This window comes from Gadus morhua, chromosome 10 (genome assembly GCF_902167405.1).
Source record: "Gadus morhua chromosome 10, gadMor3.0, whole genome shotgun sequence".
Taxonomy (NCBI): domain Eukaryota; kingdom Metazoa; phylum Chordata; class Actinopteri; order Gadiformes; family Gadidae; genus Gadus; species Gadus morhua.
Genome location: NC_044057.1, coordinates 8,978,501 through 8,999,007, shown reverse-complemented (window position 1 = coordinate 8,999,007; position 20,507 = coordinate 8,978,501). Strand labels below are relative to the sequence as shown.

The window sequence follows — 20,507 nt, the reverse complement described above, 5'->3', positions numbered from 1 at the left end:
ACATCCCTATTGGAAACTGTCTCCTCGGCCGTTCAGATGGAAGATGAAGGAGTAATTTCAGAATAAGAGCGCTGTTTGCTGTAACCTCAGAATAAAAGCGCTGTCTGCTTTAACTTCAGAATAAGATCGCTGTCTGCTGTAACTTCAGAATAAGAGCGCTGTCTGCTGTAGGGAGAGCGGCGTGTGGCCAGTGTCAGCGCTCTTCATCGTCGTTTTAAAGCGCTGCCATAGGCAGCCTCCATTAATCGATGGGAAGCTATTAGGGATGGGCACGAGTAGTAAATTCCAAACTCGAGTGATCTAAGGAATTCCTCGAGGATCTATCGAGTACTTGTTTAATCAAATCTATTTTTAGAATGCAACGCATCTGCAGCAGGAATAGGCCTAATGATGAACGGCAATATTACCAACCAAACATGTAATGCTTATTCTCAATCAAAACAGTCAGTTATCAGAATATTCATTATTTATTTTTGTAAACGTTCAAAACCCATTTTCCTTACAAAAATAAATATGCGTCTCACAATTTAAATCAAGTCGAACCAAGGCCTGGTTCGACAACAAAACAAAAACGAAACAAGTAGCCTAACCATTGCAAATAATTTAAAGCTGCAAAAAAAAAGGCAGCAAATGGACTATGGAAATACTCAGCGTTGTGATCTTCTCTACACGGCCGGGATTACAGCTCATCTTGCGGCGGTGAAAATAGCCGACACACTTGGTTGCTGCGGGTCTGCTTTCCCGAACTCAACTCACCGTTGTTTCAGGAGCATATGATGCCGCATAGTACTTGTAGTACTCTGGTAGCTCGATTTCGCTTGGCATATTTTACATTTCACCTTATGATCTCCTATTTCTTTAAAGCAGTGGTTTTGAAACTGTGGGGCGCGCCCCCTCTAGGAGGCGCCAGAGTTCTTCAGGGGGGGCGCGACGTGAGAAAAAAATAAACAAGAAAAAAACCCTGAAAGTCGCTGATTCAAATCATCAGTCGTACTTCAACTGTAGAAGTAACATAACTAAATCAATTTTCAACTGTTTATCTTCGTGCAAATCATTTAACAAATCTACACACTTGTATCTTCAATAATATCGAAACAGAATTTCGATATCATTTAAAATTTCGTCCGAATCACAGTTTTAGTTTCATACTGCTTCGTTTTCAGCTGTTTTCATTGAAGACGTCAGCCCATTCTGATACACCTACTTCTAGACTTCGTAACTCATTCATTTTTCAACCGTTTACCATCGTTCAAACCATTAAACAAATCTACACACGTGTATCTTCAATACTATTGAAACGGAATTTTGATAGCATTTATACTTTTTTCAGAATCACAGTTTTAGTTTCAAACCGGCATCGTTTTCAGTTGCTTATAATAATTTAGGTCACCATAGCAACGCCGGTAAACAAACCCCGCCGAATAGTCGAATCTCTGGACTGAAAAGGCAGATCTGATTAGACTCAGAAAATTCAGAGTCGGGGACCCTGAATGAATCTGTGTAAACTGGCAGTTTACACAGATTAAGATGTTCAAATGTATTTAAAAAAGGTTAAGCTAAAACATGCTTGGATAAAGTTGTTAAATTGTGTTAAGAAATGTGTTTAAAAACACACAAAGATGTTGTAATGTTTCAGAAATATGTTTAAAATGTTTAAAAAATATGTTTCAAAAATATGTTTCAAATGTTTTAAAATTATGATCAGAGATGTTTAAAATGTGTAAAATAATTAAGATAGCTTTCAAAACACAGGTATTTATAAAAAAAAAATTGGGGGGGGGGGGGGGGGGGGGTCAGCTGAATTTTTTCTCTGAGGGGGGGCTCACTCTCTCACACTTTGAAAACCCCTGCTTTTAGGTATTGCAATTCTTCGCTGCGCTTTGCTTTAACCGTCATCTCTTAACTTTTTAAATTCTAGCGTGCCTGCACACGGCACGGCACGAGCCACACAGAAATTTGATACATTTCATTTGCTTTGTGCCCACGGCATGCGTTAGTGGCGCCGCACAGAAAATGTATACATTTGCTTCAGAAAACTTTGTTTGTCTGTGTATATGCAAACTCGTGTTTGCCTGTCCACCAACCGAGTTCATTTGTAACGAGGAGTACGCGTGTAATCGATTCCTCACGCCCATCCCTAGAAGCTATATTCGCTTTCTATGCATAGTGGATATTTATTTGTTATTTTGATTGTCGTTTTTGCTAAATGTGTTAGTCCCAATTATGCAGTCATCAAAACTTAAAAAAAAATATATGAATGGATATAATTTATATGCTATAGTTGTATAATAGTTGGCTGACTATCTTTATAGTCTTTATCTTATCTTGCTGAAGCAGGTCTTTTAAAGTCTTTCTAATCATCGTTTTAATGCATTATATTTCTCTGTCAAATGTCACCATAAGCTGTCGCCGACTTGATTGCCGAATTTAAATCCTAAACTGGAGACCTGTGGCCTTTAGAGGGATGTCGATACACGCCAGGATGTGGTTCACACCACAGGAGACAACACCCACCATGTCCATTTCACTGGAAAAATAAATGGGTGATCGGCCAATAAAAACTGATCGTGAATCAACTATTGATACCCAAATAAATTTGAACCCAGATAAATAGTTTTGATACGTAAATCTGCTACGCCTTCTGGCTCCCGTCTCTATGTATTAGTTTGTTTATGGATATATATATATGGACTGACTTGGTGTTTCCTTCAGGTACGATATCCGCATATACCCGTCGTTCCTCCACCTCCACGGGAAGACATTTGACTACAAGATCCCCTACACCACCGTGCTGCGGCTCTTCCTGCTGCCGCACAAGGACCAGCGGCAGATGTTCTTCGTGGTACGTGACCTCAGCCTTGTGCTCCCTGATGAGCCTTCTCGGGCCTAAACAATCTTTTTGTTTGGTACCGGTTTCCGACCGACCCTGTCAATTTATGTGCGACCCTTTTTAAGGCCTTAGGGCTCCAGACTAACTTTATGCGTTGGTTGCACTGGTGCGCCTAATCTTTTTTGTTTTTTAGGTGCACTAGCACAAAATGTAGGTGCACCAAATTTTTCATTGCGTCGAATTTAACGCCATAAGGTCACCTTTTTATCGCTCTCCATAACTTTCATATGTGAATGATTTTTGAACAAGAATAATGTAGGGCCCTATGAAATCCGCGATAACGAAAACGCGGACGGAATCACGGAATTGGACAATAAAAACGGAATCAACTGATTTTTTTTTTTTTCTTTTTTTTATTATTTTATTAAGCAGGAAAGTATTAAAAGTAACAAAGTTACAATTTAAAACGGGCCTGTCTTAGTAAAATAACTGATTTCCAGCAGGTTCCTGCTCTTCAGCACATATAACATGCAACAGGGACTAGGCACATCAGACGTCACATTTACAATATGCAGCGGAATGCAGCGGAATTCGCCATTATTTTGGTGAAATTCAGTTTCGAGGGAAAAGGAAAACAACACTGGTGACATTAACGTCACTGAATGTCTAGCAGTCACTCGCACAACAATGTTAAAAAAAAATCCCCGGTCCACCACGCAAACAATAGGTCCCGCTCCTAACTAGAAGCCGAACAAGAAGTTGAAGCGCCCGTAATTCGGTTCTAACCCCAAATTCAGAGCCGAACAATATCCGAAACACTTCTATCACTCAGGTGTTTTGTAGAATATGTCAACATACTATCGATTGGAAACGCAAAGATACGTGCGATTACCACTTGAAGTCCAAAATCCATATGAAAAACAATGAACGCCGTAGCCAGGGCACGCCCCTTCAAACACCAATTTGAGTTTATAAAAAAAGAGTTTGTAAGCACTTTAATATTTATGTCATGTTTTTATTTGAAGCACTAAAAACAGTGCAATGTTGTGATGTTTTAATAAATGTAGTCTTCTATCTGATTAAATTCTATTCGTTCGCACTTATTTGACACTCGTTCTGATGATTTTAAGTGTAAAAACGGAATTAATGAAAATTAAAACGGAAAAAACGGAATTTGGAAAAAAATAAAATGGAATTTGGAAAAAAATAAAACGGATTTCATATGGCCCTAATAATGGTGCGTTCCAGACAACCCGTAACCCGTGTTTTCACGGGTTACCTGTGAAAATGCCCTGGAACGGCAGACAAACCCGCAACTCACTACCTGTGATCTCGTACCAGACCAATTCATTCCCAGTTCCAGCTCGTAACTTGCGGGCTAAAAAGTGTCCCTGGAATGCAGCATGAGGTGTAGAGAAATGCTTGTCTTTAGACCACGATATGATCCTACCATGAGTAGGGATGGGGATCATTGATATTTATTGATCGATAACAATCCAATTCTTTATCGATACCACTATCTATACTTTTTTAAATTAAATGTAATTCTTAATAAATATTGACATCAATAGTTTTAGTTATATAAACTAAAATGTTTGGAGCACTATACAACTGTATTAGTAATACAGAAACATGAGTAATACAGTATTACTGTATTACTACCGCTTGTAGTTTGAGTGCATGATTAAGAAAGGCCCGTCTGTGGTGCGACAGGCGAAGGAGGAGACAGAAGCTGTGTTCGAAATCGTTCTCTATACACCCACTCACTATTCCCTATATAGTGTTCATGATCTAATGCACTATATAGGGAACGAACAAACGAGATTTCGGACACTACGCTGAACATTTCTAAACGTCATTTGCGTCAGTAAATGTGCCGGGTGTTTGTGTGACGTAGACGGATGTGCCCACATCATGTAAACCAGGGGTTCTCAAAGTTTTGACAACTGAGGGCCAATTTAGGAACCCAAAATTTGACTAAGGGCCGCCAAAGGAAAAAAACAATTGGCGGGAAACGCCGTCAGCATCCCAGTGGTCAAAAAGAATATTGCACCGTGGACCTCCGGGTGTGAGGTCAAGTGAGGTCTAAATCACTGAAACTGAGGTTCAACCTTTCAAAGTAATGTACAGTCGGATTAAAACTAGCAAATGTAAAGATTTAATTGAAATCTAGAGGGTCGACTTTTCTCTTTATATTTATTTATATTTGTTTAAATTAATATTGATATAATAATAAAAATATATATCTATATTATTTTTTTATAACTTACATAATTATGTATGTCATTGTGGGCGGCCAGGAATGATTCCGCGGGCCGCACTTTGAGAACCAATGATGTAAACAAACCGGCACTCAACGAGGAAAGCTGGAGGTTGTATTTATTTTATTAATTTTGAATGTTAAATATTCTATGTTAAATCCCAAATAAATTGTTGACATTTCTAAACGAAAGGCGGAGACTCCATCATTAAATGTATTCGTTTTCGCGGTTATACAGCTTCTTCTCCTCCGGAAAAACACGACCGCATTGCATTGTGGTATACGGGAGTAACATGTAGGGTACATCGTATGTACACTCAAATTTTGGGTATTTTAAGTGCACTATATAGTGCATGAAATTAACCACTGAGAATTCGAACAACGCTACAAAATGGCGAGCACCCTATATAGTGCACTATATCCGTGATAGGGAACGATTTCGAACCCAGCTCGAGTCTCAAAAGTATTGCATTTGGTCTTTATTTGATGCACAATGCTAATGTATTTGGTCATTGAGGTTCTGTTCCCCACTTTACAATAAATGATTTTCGCCCTTTTCGCCCGTTCAGCCATCCTCGCAAGCAAAGTTAACTGCCTTCACTTGTTTTACTTGTAATACCTGTTTGCTTACAATTCCATTCAAAAACATTGGTGGACACGCTGCAGTAATTGGATTGAATTGATTTAAATGCCGTGACGCGACTCGAGGGACACATTATGTTACAGGACCTACGGGACAAAAAAAACGATGGAACTCGATAGTTGTATCGATAAGCCCTAACGTTAATGATTTTCGGGTTTTGCAAAGTGGAACCGGGTCCTTATTAGAACCGGGTTTCAATCCCCATCCCTAACCATGAGTGTGAGTTTGATTACAGGAGAACACAGATGTGTGACCTATAAAAAATTATTAGTCGCGCCCTTAAATATTTTGGTCGCATGTGCGACCAAAATATTTCAGCGTGTCCACCAATGTTTTCGCAATATTTTGGTCACATGTGCGACCATGATTTTTGAGGGTCGGATCATTTTCGGATGAACAACAACAATAAAGATAACAAGACAAAAGTGACTTTAAATAAAATCTTCAACTGTAAAAACTAAATAAAGTGAAAAATTAGGTAATAATCCTGCTTCCTATATAGGAAGCAGGATGATTACCTAATTTTTATATATATATATATATATATATATATATATATAAAAAAATTGCACTCTGGATAGTAAATAATCCCTAACCCTGGATTTACAATTCAGGATGTCTGCATTGCCTGGGGAGAGTTTAGAGTCTACACTCTCCCAAGGCAATGCAGACATCCTCATCTTTATTTTAGTATGGTAGCAAAATACAGTTTCTGTCGTGTTTTATTTGGCATTTTGTAGCTGAAAATAAACATAGCCAAATTACTACCAATAGCTTCAGTCATTGCGGGCAAAAATAGGCCCAGATTTTTTTATTTAGTTTTACAAATCAAGAGTAGGCCTGATTTGACTATTTGGCTTTGCATCCTTTCCTTCTTCCCTTGTAAGACATGCTGCCTACAAGCTTTCAAAATACAATGCTGCCACTGGTGGATTTGTATCAATTCACATAATTATCCCACCCTGCAATTTTGTAGTTCACCCAAACACCCTGAAACAACTTGAGTCTCTCATACTTATGCCAGCATACGCCACTAACAATGCAAGCAGGCCAATGGCAACCAAGCACGCAGTCCTTCCTCCCTCACTTTAAAAACCACCAGCCGCCACTGGTACATACATGCATGTGTAACCGGTACCTGGTGTCTTTTAATGAAGACTGCTACTAGTATACAATCAATAATCAATATATGTGCTAGACTACCAGAAGATTCTAGGGTTCATTAAGGAGAGATATGGTAACTGTCTGCACCAGAAATGACACACGGAAACAAGAGATATATGTTTCAAAGGTAAGAGAATGTCTTTTTTTTTTTCAAAGCAGTTTTTCTCTTACCTTTTGGTTTTATTTATTTTTTTATTTTTTTATTATATTATTATTAGTAGAAAAAATGATAAACAGAACAATTATACCTAAAATGATTTAAAATAAAATGTGGAAAAGATTAAAATGATCACAAACACCTTTCTTATTTATACCCTTATTTTATGTCACCTTTCCTGGTTTCATTTACTTTAATTTATCTGGTATCCGGTTTGTTTTACCTTAAAGTACTTTTAATGTAATTATTTGTCTGTTAGTTATTATTTATGGCTATTGTTCTAATTTAATATGAAGCTATCTATATTTAGGTTTATAATTATATTTATACTTTTGATATTATTTACTATATCTTTTTTTACTGAAACCAGGAAGTTTTTTTAATAATTTTACAACCTTGCTCTCAAGCAAAGACTCTGGAAAAGAGTCAATCCTTTCAAATAAAATATAAACAGGTTTCAAAATACCTCTGAATACTTATAACATCCCCAAATAACACATTTCCATTACACTAATAAAACACAGTAAAATTAGATCAGCCTATTCTAAGGGTTCGATCTCTCTCAGTCCATGTGAGCAACACTCCTGAAAACTCCGGAAAAATCTCTTGTCCCTACAATGCTGCAGAAACAATAAGAATTTGCCTTATTCGTGGTCCAAGAGGATCGCTCTGATGGGGTAGCTCGCCAGTCTGCACACCGCTGCGGGACCCCAGGGAGGGCGAGCAGGATACAGACGTTCCAGGGTTCAATATCTTTTTTCCGATCCACACAAAAAAACCCGGCCTTGACAACAAAGCCAAAAGACTCATTAGTAGTCTGTCTATCTAATACATTTCAGTTACTTTTCGATAAACAATATCATAACTTAACAGTGTAAAACATAAATTATTGACACTTTTAACTCTATATAAATCTGTTCAAATAAACCACTTCAAAAAAACCATTTAAATTGTATTTTCTTTCTGTAGTTATATACTCGGCAAGCTATAGATCACTGGAAGAATTTATCATTTCAAAGCTAGCACCATTAACTCGCAGCTTTACAGCTCATATTTTTTTTCCCCATAAGGCAAATAAACACAGCTAGCAGCATCACTGACACACCAACACACCGCAACATCACACAGTGGAAAAAATGCTCAACCCACAACCCCCGCTAAACCTACAGTCTGCCGGTAGACTGCAGCCCCAGCAACGGGCCTCACATCCTCTCCCCCAGATCAGTCACGGCACGCCACGTGAAGTGTCACTGCGCACTATGCTAGAACCTTAGCAAACAGCGTTAGCAGCTAGTAGCGTCTAGTTAGCGTGTTATTTACCACACTAAAAGCACAATTCTCAATCTAATATTTACACCGGGAGACTCACCAAGGGTTTCAAAATCACGGTGCGGGCTTTTCGGGACTTTTAGTGACGCGGGGGATCTCTGTTCATGTAGCCAACTGTTTAAAAAATAGTTGCTAACGATCTCTCTTCTGTGGGTCGTCCCGAAAAGGACGAATCACCGTAACTGCCGTCTACTGGCGGTTAGAAGAGGCAGGTCTAACTTCTTATTGGCAACTGAGCCAGAACATTTGCCAAGCGATCTTTTTAATTGACAGGTGATTAAACAAATCACACCATATTAATCAGTTATCATAAAATAAATGCACTTATTTGCAATACTTTCCTCTTAAATGTCTCTATCACTTTTTGTGTCACTATTTAAAACGCCAATATACAAGCCATATATTTCTTTCTGATAAGTGACAACTATTCTACTTGGTTTTGATTAAATTCTGATTAAATTAAAAGGTGTTATGTAACCCTGGGTTACACATGCATACATGCATGCATACATGCATACATGCATATTAGGGTTGCCGCGGTGTAGACATTTTCACACCGAGTAATACGCTTGTGTCAACACCGGTATAAATGGTATTAACTTTGAAACTAGGTCAACCGCCATCTTCTCCGTCAACTCTCCTCTCACACTCGGTGACAGCGGCTGGCAGCGCGCCAATTCTCGGCGTCTTATAACGTTCTTCTATATATAATAGTATAATATAATTTTATATATCATATCACGGCCAAAAGCTCTGTGCGCCTCCGGATGGCCGTAGCGCGGGGAGCTCACGTGAGCTCCTACGTAGCTCACGTAGGAGCTCTCTTTGCGGGGTTTGTTTACCGGAGTTGCTATGGTTACCGGTCTTGTGCGTTCCAAAGGTTTATTAGGTATCCTATCTATTAGGACAAACAATAAACAATAAAACAATAAAACAGTGCAAAGCACTTTTTTTTTAATCAAATAGGCCTAAAGATGACGGCGACTTGCATGCTCGTCTTGTGCCGCGGGCTGCAAGCCCAATTGCCACAACTATTTACATATTATATTTTTAATACACTGGGTAAAACAAGGTAAAATAATCAAACACAATGTAACAAAATTAATAAGAAACTAATTGGCTACAATTAAATAAGCAAACACAAGGCATATGGAACAAAAAGAAGAAAGCGTGTTGCACAATCGTAGGCGAAAAAAAAAGTTATGCTTAATATAGGCATATTGTATTTTATTTATATTTTACAATTTTTCCCAAAAAGAATATGAGGCTTAGTTAACTTACCGTCACCAGCGAGTGATGTGGGAGGCCAAGCTCGACCTGGGCTTTCTGCAGCTCCCGTCTCCTCCTCCAGCTGTGAAAAACATCCCGTTGATTGTGCGACAGACTGCAAGGGCATGGTCTGTTCGCACTTTCTGTTTTTTCCAAAGTATTTGACACAGCAAGGTTTAGGTTGTGCCCGAAGCAGCTCAACCAGGGCCACCCTAGGTTCCGAACAGCTGCTTTGACGTTGGCTCCACTGTCGGTGGTGAGACAGGAGACTTTATCCGCGCTCAATTCCCACTCCCGCAGAGCGTCCTGCAGGGCATCAGCCAAATTAACGGCGGTGTGGTCCTCTGGCAAAAAGCTCGTCTGGAGGCATTTTGACACCAGCTTCCAATCCTGGTCAATAAAATGCACTGTCAGTGACATATATGGTGCCATCGTTGCGCTCGACCACAAGCCTGTTGTGAGGGAAAACTCTTCGACCGATAAAGGGGTACGTTGCAGCTCACTCCTGACACTTGTAAGCGCGCGGGATGGCTGTGGATGAAAAATATGTCCGCCCTGGAACATCGTACTGGCGGTCAAGTGTCGCCAAAAGCTCCTTGAAGGACTTTTTTTCCACCGTGTTGAAGGACACCATCTCCTTGCACATATATTTGGTGACTGCATCGGTACATGCAGTCCACCTCACACTATCCTTCTTGTACTTTGTACATTTGGCAACCGCTCCACAAATTGATGGCTGTGTCGGCCGCTGTGTGCCCGAACTCTCCGGTGGAGGCCCCACTGCTGCAAGCTCCATTTTCACAGCATCGCTCCTGTGGTGCAGTTTTAGGTGTGTGTGTAAATTTGAAGTGTTACCTCCAGCTGCTGCCACCTTCATGTTGCAGAGTTTGCATATTGCCTCGTTTGGGTTCTCCGGTTCCTGATTTTCGTTTGATTTAAATCCAAAATGTTTCCAAATAGGCGCCTTTGCCTTAAACTTCGAAACAAGGTCAACCGCCATTATCTTCCCGTCAACTCGCACTCGGTGACAGCGTCCGGAAGCGTGCAAATTCTCGGCGCGCAAATTCTCTTCCGCACAGAGCAGAAATGTGGCCTATTTTACAATTTTTTTTTTTCTTAATTATAATTATATTATTAATTTTGACTGAAAAAATAAATTATTTCTAAAAAATAAATAAATAAAAAACTCTGTTGCCGGTGTGCAACACAGAGTAATCTGTGTTGGCCTCAACACCGGTAATACCGTACACCGCGGCAACCCTAATGCATATGCATTAGGGCTTTGACTTCGAACTTCGTGATTCGAATATAATTCGAATATCAAAAAAAATAAAAATAATTCGAACGAATATTAGGCAGCCCTTAATATTCGAACCTGTTATGGGCAGGCCAAGAGGGAGAGACGTCGGAGAACCCATGCAGTCTATTCATAATATTGTAATGACCACGGAAGAGGCAGTGAATGAAGTATTGATTAGACAGCGATTTATTAGAAACATAATAAACAGTTGGAACACGCAAGACCGGTAACCATAGCAACGCCGGTAAACAAACCTCGCAAAGCCCAATCAAGGGCTGAATCCGAATACTCACACTTATAGTATGCATTTTGTAGTACGCCACAAATATAGCGCGTCCGAATGCTCAGTGTGCATTGTGTAGCACGGAAAACGTTTCCGAATGCGTACTACCGCCACAGTATACAACGGTAGGTCACTACGTTACCAGACTACGGGTGTGGTAACGAACGAAGAAGAGATGGCTGACCCGACACTACCAACAGCGGCTTAGAAAGACGTCATAGAAAGCGGCGAAAAAAAGAGACATTAAAAAGAGTAAAAAAGTAAAGTAAGTAATTAAGTAAAAAGACATTTTTAATTTAATAGCAACGATGACAAGATGGAAAACGGGTAACTTATCAAGGTAATTTTGCCGGCATCTGAGGGGAGACACGTCATCTCCAAACATCCGGTGGAGTTACGGCGGTGTTCGGAAGAGTTCAGAGGCGTTCTACGCATAGCTGTAGACCGTTCTAGGCGTTCTACGCATAGCTGTAGACCGTACTACAAGTGTAGTATGGTCAAGTAGTAGACACTGAACATAAATAGTATGTACTAAGTACTCGGATTCAGCCCAGGTATTACTGAAGGCATTTAATGGTCAAAATATTATTAATAAATATTCGAATATATTCGAATACTAATATTAATAAACAAACGAACTTCGAATATGATTTTTGGCCAAAAGTCAAAGCCCTAATATGCATGCATGCATGCATGCATACATACATACATACATGCACACATGCACGTTGTAGGAAGAGTTTCGGTCTGGCTCTATCCCTGACTAAGAGTTATTCCCCTCAACCAGTTAATCATTCATTTGATTATTGAAATCACACCGGCTCAATAAAGAACAATTTAATATGTTTCCATAATAATAGCATCTTATCAAAGTCCCATCATGCATCTGTCAACAGATCAGCCTGGACCCGCCCATCAAGCAGGGCCAGACGCGATACCACTTCCTCATCCTGCTCTTTTCCAAAGAGGAGGACCTCAGCCTCACCCTCAACATGAGCGAGTGAGTCCCTCATGTTGCCCTAGTCCATAGGCCAACGCCCTTTAGACCCTTTATTCTTTACTCCATATTTACATACGTGGACGGGTCTGCCGGTTGACCGAAGCCTTTATGTACCATCTGCTTCCTCCTACAATATGGCAAGAAGCTCAGCCGTCATTAGGTCTACATTCATAACATGGACAGTGTAGAGGAGTGTAACACACACACACACACAGTTCCCTGTGTCCTCATGTGTGTCCTGTGTCCTCATGTGTGTCCTGTGTTCTCATGTGTTCTCTGTGTCCTACCTCCTCCTCAGGGAGGACGTGGAGAGGCGGTTCGAGGGGAAGCTCAGTAAGAACATGTCAGGCTCGCTGTACGAGATGGTCAGCAGAGTGATGAAGGCCCTGGTCAACCGGAAGATCACTGTGCCCGGGAACTTCCAGGGGTAAGTTGGTTATCTCGTCATTCGGGACCCTCGTTCTGACCTTCTATAGCGTCCTCCTCATGCTTGGAGACTTGCATCATGTGAGGGTGTTGAAGGAGTCGTCCAGTCGGCACCATGTCGACGTTGGTCCCTCTCTGATGCCTCCTGCTCCCTAACAAAGTGCATGTTGTCCCCCTCAGCCACTCGGGGACACAGTGCATCACCTGCTCCTACAAGGCGTCGTCGGGGCTGCTGTACCCCCTGGAGCGCGGCTTCATATACGTGCACAAGCCGCCCGTCCACCTGCGCTTCGAGGAGATCTCCTGCGTCAACTTCGCCCGTGGCACCACCACCACGCGCTCCTTCGACTTCGAGATCGAGACCAAGCAGGGCAACCAGTACACCTTCAGCAGCATCGAGAGGTAACCAGTACACACAACCAGTTCACCTTCAACAGCATCCAGAGGTAGGGGTGCGGACAACCAGGGAGAATTAGGTGATGTTGGTTTGATATTTGCATGGATATGTGTCAGGGCTCAATACTAACATGTTCCACTGGGGCCACTGGTACCAGTAGCTCTTTCATTACTCGGCACCCATCGGTCGCAGCCTTTTCCCGGCCCCTTGCCGCAGTATTGGCACGGCCGTTGCCATGCATCATGCGTACGTTGATTTGAAAGAGGAACTTACTTTCAATGCATTTTTAAATGTTTTTATTGAATAGATCTTTTCTCCTTTCCTTTTTTACGTCATTGCTTCAAAATCTCTCCTCACAAAGTCTCTGCGCTCCTCCTCCTATATCACAATCTCCACATCCTAATAAAATGCTTGTAGTTATGACATGCATCAAGTTACTTTGAATGTTTTCCTTTTCTGGCTATCCATCAAGCAGTGCGTGTGTATTTAGGTTTGTATGCTCTTATCCTGAAGTACGAGTGCTGTGGTGCGATTTCATTATAACTATGCACAGCTTACAAACCACCCTCAAAGAGGTGTGTGGGTGTGGCGAAAAGGCCTGATATTTCAAAGGGGATTTTGATAAATGTTTCTCTTCTGCTTAGAACATTGCTCTCCATCAAATTACGTGAACATTAACAGTTAACTCACTTATTGAGGCAGTGGGCCCAGTGTATCTTCACCCCTACAACCATGAATTGTAACGGCCAAACGTTTCTCCTACCCACTAGAGAGGAGTACGGCAAGCTGTTCGACTTTGTCAACGCCAAGAAGCTGAACATCAAGAACCGCGGCTTCAAAGAGGTGACTGCTGATCCCCTGCGGTGTTCTGACTGTTCATTCATCCCCATGCCCCAATGTGTATCCTCACTGACATGTGTCCTGTGTCTCTGTGTCTGTCCTCGTACCCCTGGTAGAAGAAGGTTGGTATGGTCAGGGCCTCCGACCCCGCTGGTGTGGCGTGATTACTTGCTTGCATGGTGTATTTGCTCTGTCTGGTGTGTTTGTCTTAATGTGAGGAGAGTGGGAAGTGTGTGTGTGTGTTTGTGTGTGTGTTGAATGGGGTGTTTGTCTTCTGTGTGGCCATTTGGGTTGCCTATGTGGAGTTGACTGGCCTGATGATAAACTCCTGGGTTTGTTTTCCTACTAATCATGGGCCGTGACTGAGTTGGTCCGTGGGCAAGTGTCTGAGTCTCTGCACCTTGTTATGCATCCTGCTGACTAATGTTAGGGTCCCGGGTCCTGGGTAATATACTGAAACAAAAATCCAACTTGTGGTCGGAGCGGCGGTGGTTTTGATGTGTTGCTAAGTGATTTCACACCAGAGCTCCTCCCAACCGGTTAATTTTTTTACCAGTTCAATGGTCTATGATCGATTATCAATCCAGGGTGATTGGGTTGGTGGGTCCACTGCAATTAAGAAATGGGCAATATTGAAATGATTCTTGATTTTTTTTTTTCTTATCTGGGAATTCAGATGTGTTTTGTTTCCGAGTGCCTACCTGTGATTTTTCATGCTGTGCCAACTCCTCCCCGTTGGTCTGGGGGCTGATTGGTTGCTGAGGGTCGTGTCTGTGTTGACGGCCCAGTGTGGTTTCAGGGGCTGAAGGGAAACAAAGACGAGTACAGCGACTCGGACGAGGACCAGCACGACGCCTACCTGGAGAGGATGAAGGCCGAGGGCAAGATCAGGGAGGAGGCCAACGACAGCGAGGAGTCGGACGGCGAGAGCGGTGAGCGGCCAATCACAGAGGGTCTGAAAGGGGAGGCGGGGCCAAACGCTGACTAATGACTTCATTCCTCTGCTCCTCAGATGAATCCTTCAACCCTGGAGAGGAAGACGACGAGGTGGCAGAAGAGTAAGTGATCCATGTTCATCTCTGAAGTGTAACCTTGATCATCATATCGCCTCCAGCGCTGGTGTGCACATTTAGTTTCTTTTGTTTTTTGTTAGGAGTTAAATACTCTCTTGGTGGTTCCTCTCCCTCCCCAGGTACGACAGCAACGCGTCGGAGAGCGACAGCAGCGAAGGGGAGGGGGGCAGCGACCAGGAGGAAAAGAGCAAGAAGAAGGCCAAGAAGCCCAAGGTGGTGAAGGAGAAGAAGGAGAGGAAGCCCCGCAGGGAGGTGAGTGATCCATCAGGCCCGCATTGAGGATCCATCAGGCCCTCAGTGAGGATCCATCAGGCCCTCATTGAGGATCCATCAGGCCTACAGTGGTGATCCTTCAGGCCCTCAGTGGTGATGCATCAGGCCCTGTGGTGGGATTTCTAATAACAACTTATCTAATTCACTTGAACTAGCTATAAGCACAGAGGAATCGGAGAGTCCAGGTCAAGTATAGATGGAGAGTTTATTGCCACCCGCAAACGAGAGACAACAAAGCCGAATGGTGTTCGCGAATACACACTGCCGAATGATTCCCGGACAGCTCCTTATATCCCCAATCCTTTACACAATACAAAGTTGGACTTTCATCAAATATTGATGTGCATAGAATGTTTTTCTGGGTCACACTGTGTGGATGTCAGTATATTCTCATGTCTTCTGGCTACCAATGTGACCTTAGAACATATATTATCTTTATACAAACAGAGATGATGCACACGTGTGAATATAAGCATTGTCTTCAGAGAGTACATCAAAATGGGAGTAGACTGGACTCTCTGACTGATGTGCAACATGGCCCATCAGGTGAGAATGTCCTGGACCCACTCACTGGTGTCACACGGCACATAACATCTAGGTTAAAGTTGATCAGCTCTTTTCCACTATTAAAGTATATATATGATATGTAGGCCTAATAATAATCATAGTTTAACATAGAATGTAAGGTTAATTTCTACCACAGCCCTCAGTGGTGAACCATCAGGCCCTCAGTGGTGATCCATCCGGCCCACAGTGGTGATCCCTCAGGTTTGATACACAGCGTTTGTGTAGCTGCAGATATCGCGATATAGGCCCATCATTGTAGGTTTTTTGTAACCAGCAGAGGAAACTAGCCTTATTTGGCACATTGATTTTGATTTAAAAAAATATATAGAACATTTTAATTCTAAACATTGAGATGAACCAGCCGCTGGAGCCTTCAGTGAATGAGCCCAAATAGTTTTGGCTTTGTTTTAATAGTTTGATTCAAATAATTAATCTAAAGATCGTAATGTTGTGCCTAGCAGTGGTTGACCACGGACCTGTTGTGTTGGTTGACCACGGACCTGTTTGTGTTGGTTGACCACGGACCTCTCTGTCTGTAGAAGAAGCAGAAGGACGTGGGCGGGCCCAAGCGGCCCATGAGCGCCTACATGCTGTGGCTCAACGCCAGCCGCGAGCGCATCAAGGGCGAGAACCCCGGCATCTCGGTCACGGAGATCTCCAAGAAGGCCGGAGAGATGTGGAGGGGGCTGGGCAAGGAGGACAAGGAGGTGAGGGGGTTAAGAGGTTTAGATAAAGGTTGGGGGAGATGTGGAGGGGGCTGGGCAAGGAGGTAAGTGGGGATAAGGTAATGGTTAAGATTAGGGTTAGGGGAGATGTGGAAGGGGATGGACAAGGAGGTGAGGGGGTTAAGATAAGGGTTATGGGAAGGGTTAGGGGAGATGTGGAGGGGGCTGGGCAAGGAGGTGAGGGGGATAAGATAAGGGTTGGGCGAGATGTGGAGGGGGCTGGGCAAGGAGGACAAGGGATGAGGGGGTTAAGATAAGAGTTGGGGGGGGGGGGGGGGGCTGGGCAAGGAGGTCAGGGGGATTAAGATAAGGGTAAGGGTTAGGGGAGATGTGGGGGGGGCTGGGCAAGGACCTAAGGGGGATTAAGATAAGGGTAAGGGTTAGGGGAGATGTGGGGGGGGCTGGGCAAGGACCTAAGGGGGATTAAGATAAGGGTTAAGGTTTAGGGGAGATGTGGAGAGGGCTTGGCAAGGAGGTGATGAGGGTTAGGGTTAGAGGGGGTTACACTGAGGACAGGAGGGTTAGTGTGTGGACGACGGGATGGTGAGGCCAAACCAGGGAGGCCGGACCGGTCACCAGCAGGTTTCCTTCTTGGACCTCTCCACTGTAACGTTGTCTTTCCCTCCCTCTCCCTCTCTCTCCCTCTCTCTCCTCCCCTCCCCCTCCCTGGGGGTCTAGGAGTGGGACGGTAAGGCTGTGGAGGCGAGGAAGGCGTACGAGAAGGCCAAGCAGGAGTACAACGAGAGCAGCGAGGGAGTCTCCGCCCTGGCCGCCAAGAAGTACATACCCCCTTACCCTTAACTGAGATCAGTGCATAACCTCCCTCCCTTACACTTAACTGTGATCAGTGGATTCCTAACCTCCCTGATGCTGATGTGTTTGTCTCTGAATCTTCCAGGGAGGCCAAGAAGAAACCAGCCAAGAAGGAGGAGAAGAAGAGGAAGTCTGCCGGAGCAGATAAAGAGAAGGAGCGAGGAGGAGGTGGTGGCGGAGGAGGAGGAGGCGTTGGTGGAGGAGGCAATGACAGCTTTAAGAGCAAGGAGTTCATCGAGACAAGTGAGGACAGCGCGTCGGAGACCGAGGGCAAGAGCAAGTCCAAGTCCAAATCTAAATCTAAATCTAAGGCCAAGGCTGAGAGCAAAGAGGTGAGCTGACATACCGCTGGAGAAGGGTCCGACATGCTGAGGTTCAGTCCCTCTATGATCATACATTTTATTCAGTGAGTGTGTGTGTATATATATATATATATAATAATATATGTAATGCATATATATTCAGCATTTGGATAAAGCAGCCAGGGTAAGAATCCCATCCCTCCTCCACTCCCCAAACACACCTGACTCCGGCTCAGTCGGAGTTCCATGTCTTAAAGCCCACTGAGACCGTGTCCATCAGTACATGGGCAGGAGGAATAAATGAAGTATTATCTTAAGAACATAATAAGACTTTGGTTTCTCTCACTAGGAGTCTGAGGAGGAGGAGGAGGCGGCGTCGACTCCCCACAGCTCGGAGCCCGAGGAGTCAGACTGAACACGCACAGAGCGCACACTCTACAGCAATTAAATACACAACTCAAGGACCAACCTTTGTACTCCTCTGTGCGTTTCTCTTGCTAAACCCATCACTGTTTCTTCGCAATCCAGGCCTCAAGAAAACCGGACTTTGGTTACACGCTCATTTAGTTTATTGAATTCCATTCAAAATGGTTCCTTTGAATGACAGCCGTTAAAAAGAGCTTCTCAACTTTGATATGAACTAATTCTGGAGTTGTGTTATCCTGCTGTCATCGCTACAAACCGGATCATCAAACAACCCTTATTGAAAGGTAGTTGTCATGGGGACCAGGGGTTGGTTTTAGAATTATAGCGTTGAAGAACTGCAACAGCTTTTAGAAGGTGTGTGCTGGGTAGGAGCACGATGAGTAGCTGTTATGTTTGTTTCTTGTTTCAATGTCAGAACTTGAATCCAACCCAGTGGGGGTCTGGTGTTTTTTGTTTTTTTTGTTTTTTCAGACTGATTAAATGATTTTTTTTGTAAAAATTGTCGGGTTTGAATGTGATCTTCTATTCATTATAGATCTCTAGATTAAGAGATCAGAATTACCATTTTTAATCCTAACAGCCGAGGTGCTGACCAGATGAAGCATGGTACCTGAACACCAGCCTGAGCATGTGACCCACCACACAATCAGTCTGAACTCTGCCCAAATCGACCTCTGTGGGCGTGGCTGCCTGGACCAGATATTTGAGCCAAACAGAACATGTGTGACGTCCACACGGTGGACTTTTTAACGGATACTGAATAAAGAATAACCAGAACACTTTACGCCGAGATACCCTGTAGTGCATTGTCCGGTTCTTAATAATAGCTGCATCGTCTGTGATCTAACGTTGATTATTCTGGCTGTATTTACATACTAATGTTAACGATTCCTTGAGTATGTTCGGGAGATGCTGCGGCAACCTGTGTTTACGTAAACTACGACACAGTCCGGATCATCCTCGATGACCTGTGCCGTGTTCCAATATTCATATTATCCGTACTTACTAGCCTAAGTTTGAGTACGTAGGGCGTTCCGATTCAGATCGGGCAAAATATTACTCAAAGGACCCGGGTGGTATACTCAAAACTGTCAATTAGTGTGTGGAATGATCGACGTACACTTGTCGTACTCAACGGCAGCCATCTTAGCTACGTAGCGGAAGAGGGCGGAGCCAGGCTGAGCCAAAGTCGGCGCATTTTCCACATAGCCTGCATTAATAGTCTTTTTGTAGTTCTATTTCATGTAGGGTACGCCGTCTAGGCTTCGCCTTATGGGCTTGTCCCGGAAAAATGTCAACTATGCACCAATCAACGTGGGCACCACCCGCATTCCCACGGCACCGTGTATATGCCACACTGCAGGTGGTGGTTCTCTCTCGACCCTCGGGATCTTCCCCCGTTGGGGGTGGATGCGTTGGCGCACACACCTTGGCCCATCCTCCCTTTTCTTTCAGCGATTTGTACTGATCAACGGAAAAAGAAGATATGACTTCCCACCTGAAGATGACCGGTGGCAGCGGCGTGGGCAAGGCCATGGACCAACGGCCCTTTTCAGGGCCACTGGAGAGTGCTCCTGTAAGAGCTGGCGGGACCTTTTCAGGGCCTCAGTGCGCTTCCTGTCCCGCCTCCCTGGCTCCGGGTGACGGACACCGGGCGTGTTTCAGGTGCCTCGGCGCTGAACATGCTGCGGCTGCCTTGGTTGCCCCTGCCTCCTGCGCCGCCTGCCGCGTGCTACCTGAAGAGGGGCTCCTCTCCAAGCACCTCTTTTTCTCCCCGTCGGTGGATCTCGCTGAGGAGGCCATCGACATCTTCGGGGCCGAAGTTCCGGATGCCGAGTGCTTCGAGGTTGACAGCGTCGCCTCCTTGGACGACGTCTTTCCTGGCCTTGCGTCCGAGTTCTCCCGCTCCGGGGCTTCCACCGAAGCCACTATCGTCCCGAGTGAGACCACGCTGGATGACCGATCTCTTCGGCGAAATCATGGTTGAGGCGGCGGCCATCAAGGGTATCCCTATGCCGGCCCCGCCACTCGCCCCCGGTGTGGGCCTTCACTGGCTTCACCAACGTGGAAGGGTGGGCTGATACTCAGGCCTTCCCTGGCAGCGCTTCTCTGTCCGGGCGCCGGATGGCGTCCTAACGAGAAGCCGCTGCCCCCCGACCGCCTCCAGAAGCAGATTACCGGCCTGACGGACAGGGTGTTCGTCTGTGCTTCGCAGTCTGCGGCGGCGGTCAACAACATCGCCCTGCTCTCCTCTGCCCTGGTCTCCTTGTCGGCTGGCAGGCAGGCTTACGGCCCGGAGGAGGCCGCAAGATGGCTGGCGGTTTCCCGCCTCTCCAGCGCCATCCTTCAGCTGTGCCAGCCGGTAGCCATTTCGGCCGGCCGGCATATGGCGTGGGCCACAATGATCCAGAGGGCCGTATGGCTCTCACA

The 20,507-nt window shown here is 44.2% G+C and overlaps 1 protein-coding gene across 3 annotated transcripts in view; it reads left to right on the top strand.

Moving 5' to 3' along the window:
• Positions 1–18,867, top strand: part of ssrp1a (structure specific recognition protein 1a) — a 34,858-nt gene extending 15,991 nt beyond the window's left edge. For 2 of the 3 annotated variants that reach the window (XM_030368282.1, XM_030368283.1), the window contains exons 7-19: positions 2,713–2,842; positions 12,132–12,235; positions 12,534–12,662; positions 12,842–13,063; positions 13,829–13,901; positions 14,015–14,020; positions 14,698–14,830; positions 14,911–14,956; positions 15,091–15,223; positions 16,351–16,518; positions 17,215–17,315; positions 17,435–17,681; positions 18,001–18,867. In XM_030368282.1, coding sequence (XP_030224142.1) covers positions 2,713–2,842; positions 12,132–12,235; positions 12,534–12,662; positions 12,842–13,063; positions 13,829–13,901; positions 14,015–14,020; positions 14,698–14,830; positions 14,911–14,956; positions 15,091–15,223; positions 16,351–16,518; positions 17,215–17,315; positions 17,435–17,681; positions 18,001–18,066 — 1,558 coding nt within the window. In that variant the 3' untranslated portion in view covers positions 18,067–18,867. The remainder of the gene's footprint in view (positions 1–2,712; positions 2,843–12,131; positions 12,236–12,533; positions 12,663–12,841; positions 13,064–13,828; positions 13,902–14,014; positions 14,021–14,697; positions 14,831–14,910; positions 14,957–15,090; positions 15,224–16,350; positions 16,519–17,214; positions 17,316–17,434; positions 17,682–18,000) is intronic. The other variant, XM_030368284.1, reaches the window with a different exon arrangement.
• Positions 18,868–20,507: the final 1,640 nt, after the last annotated feature.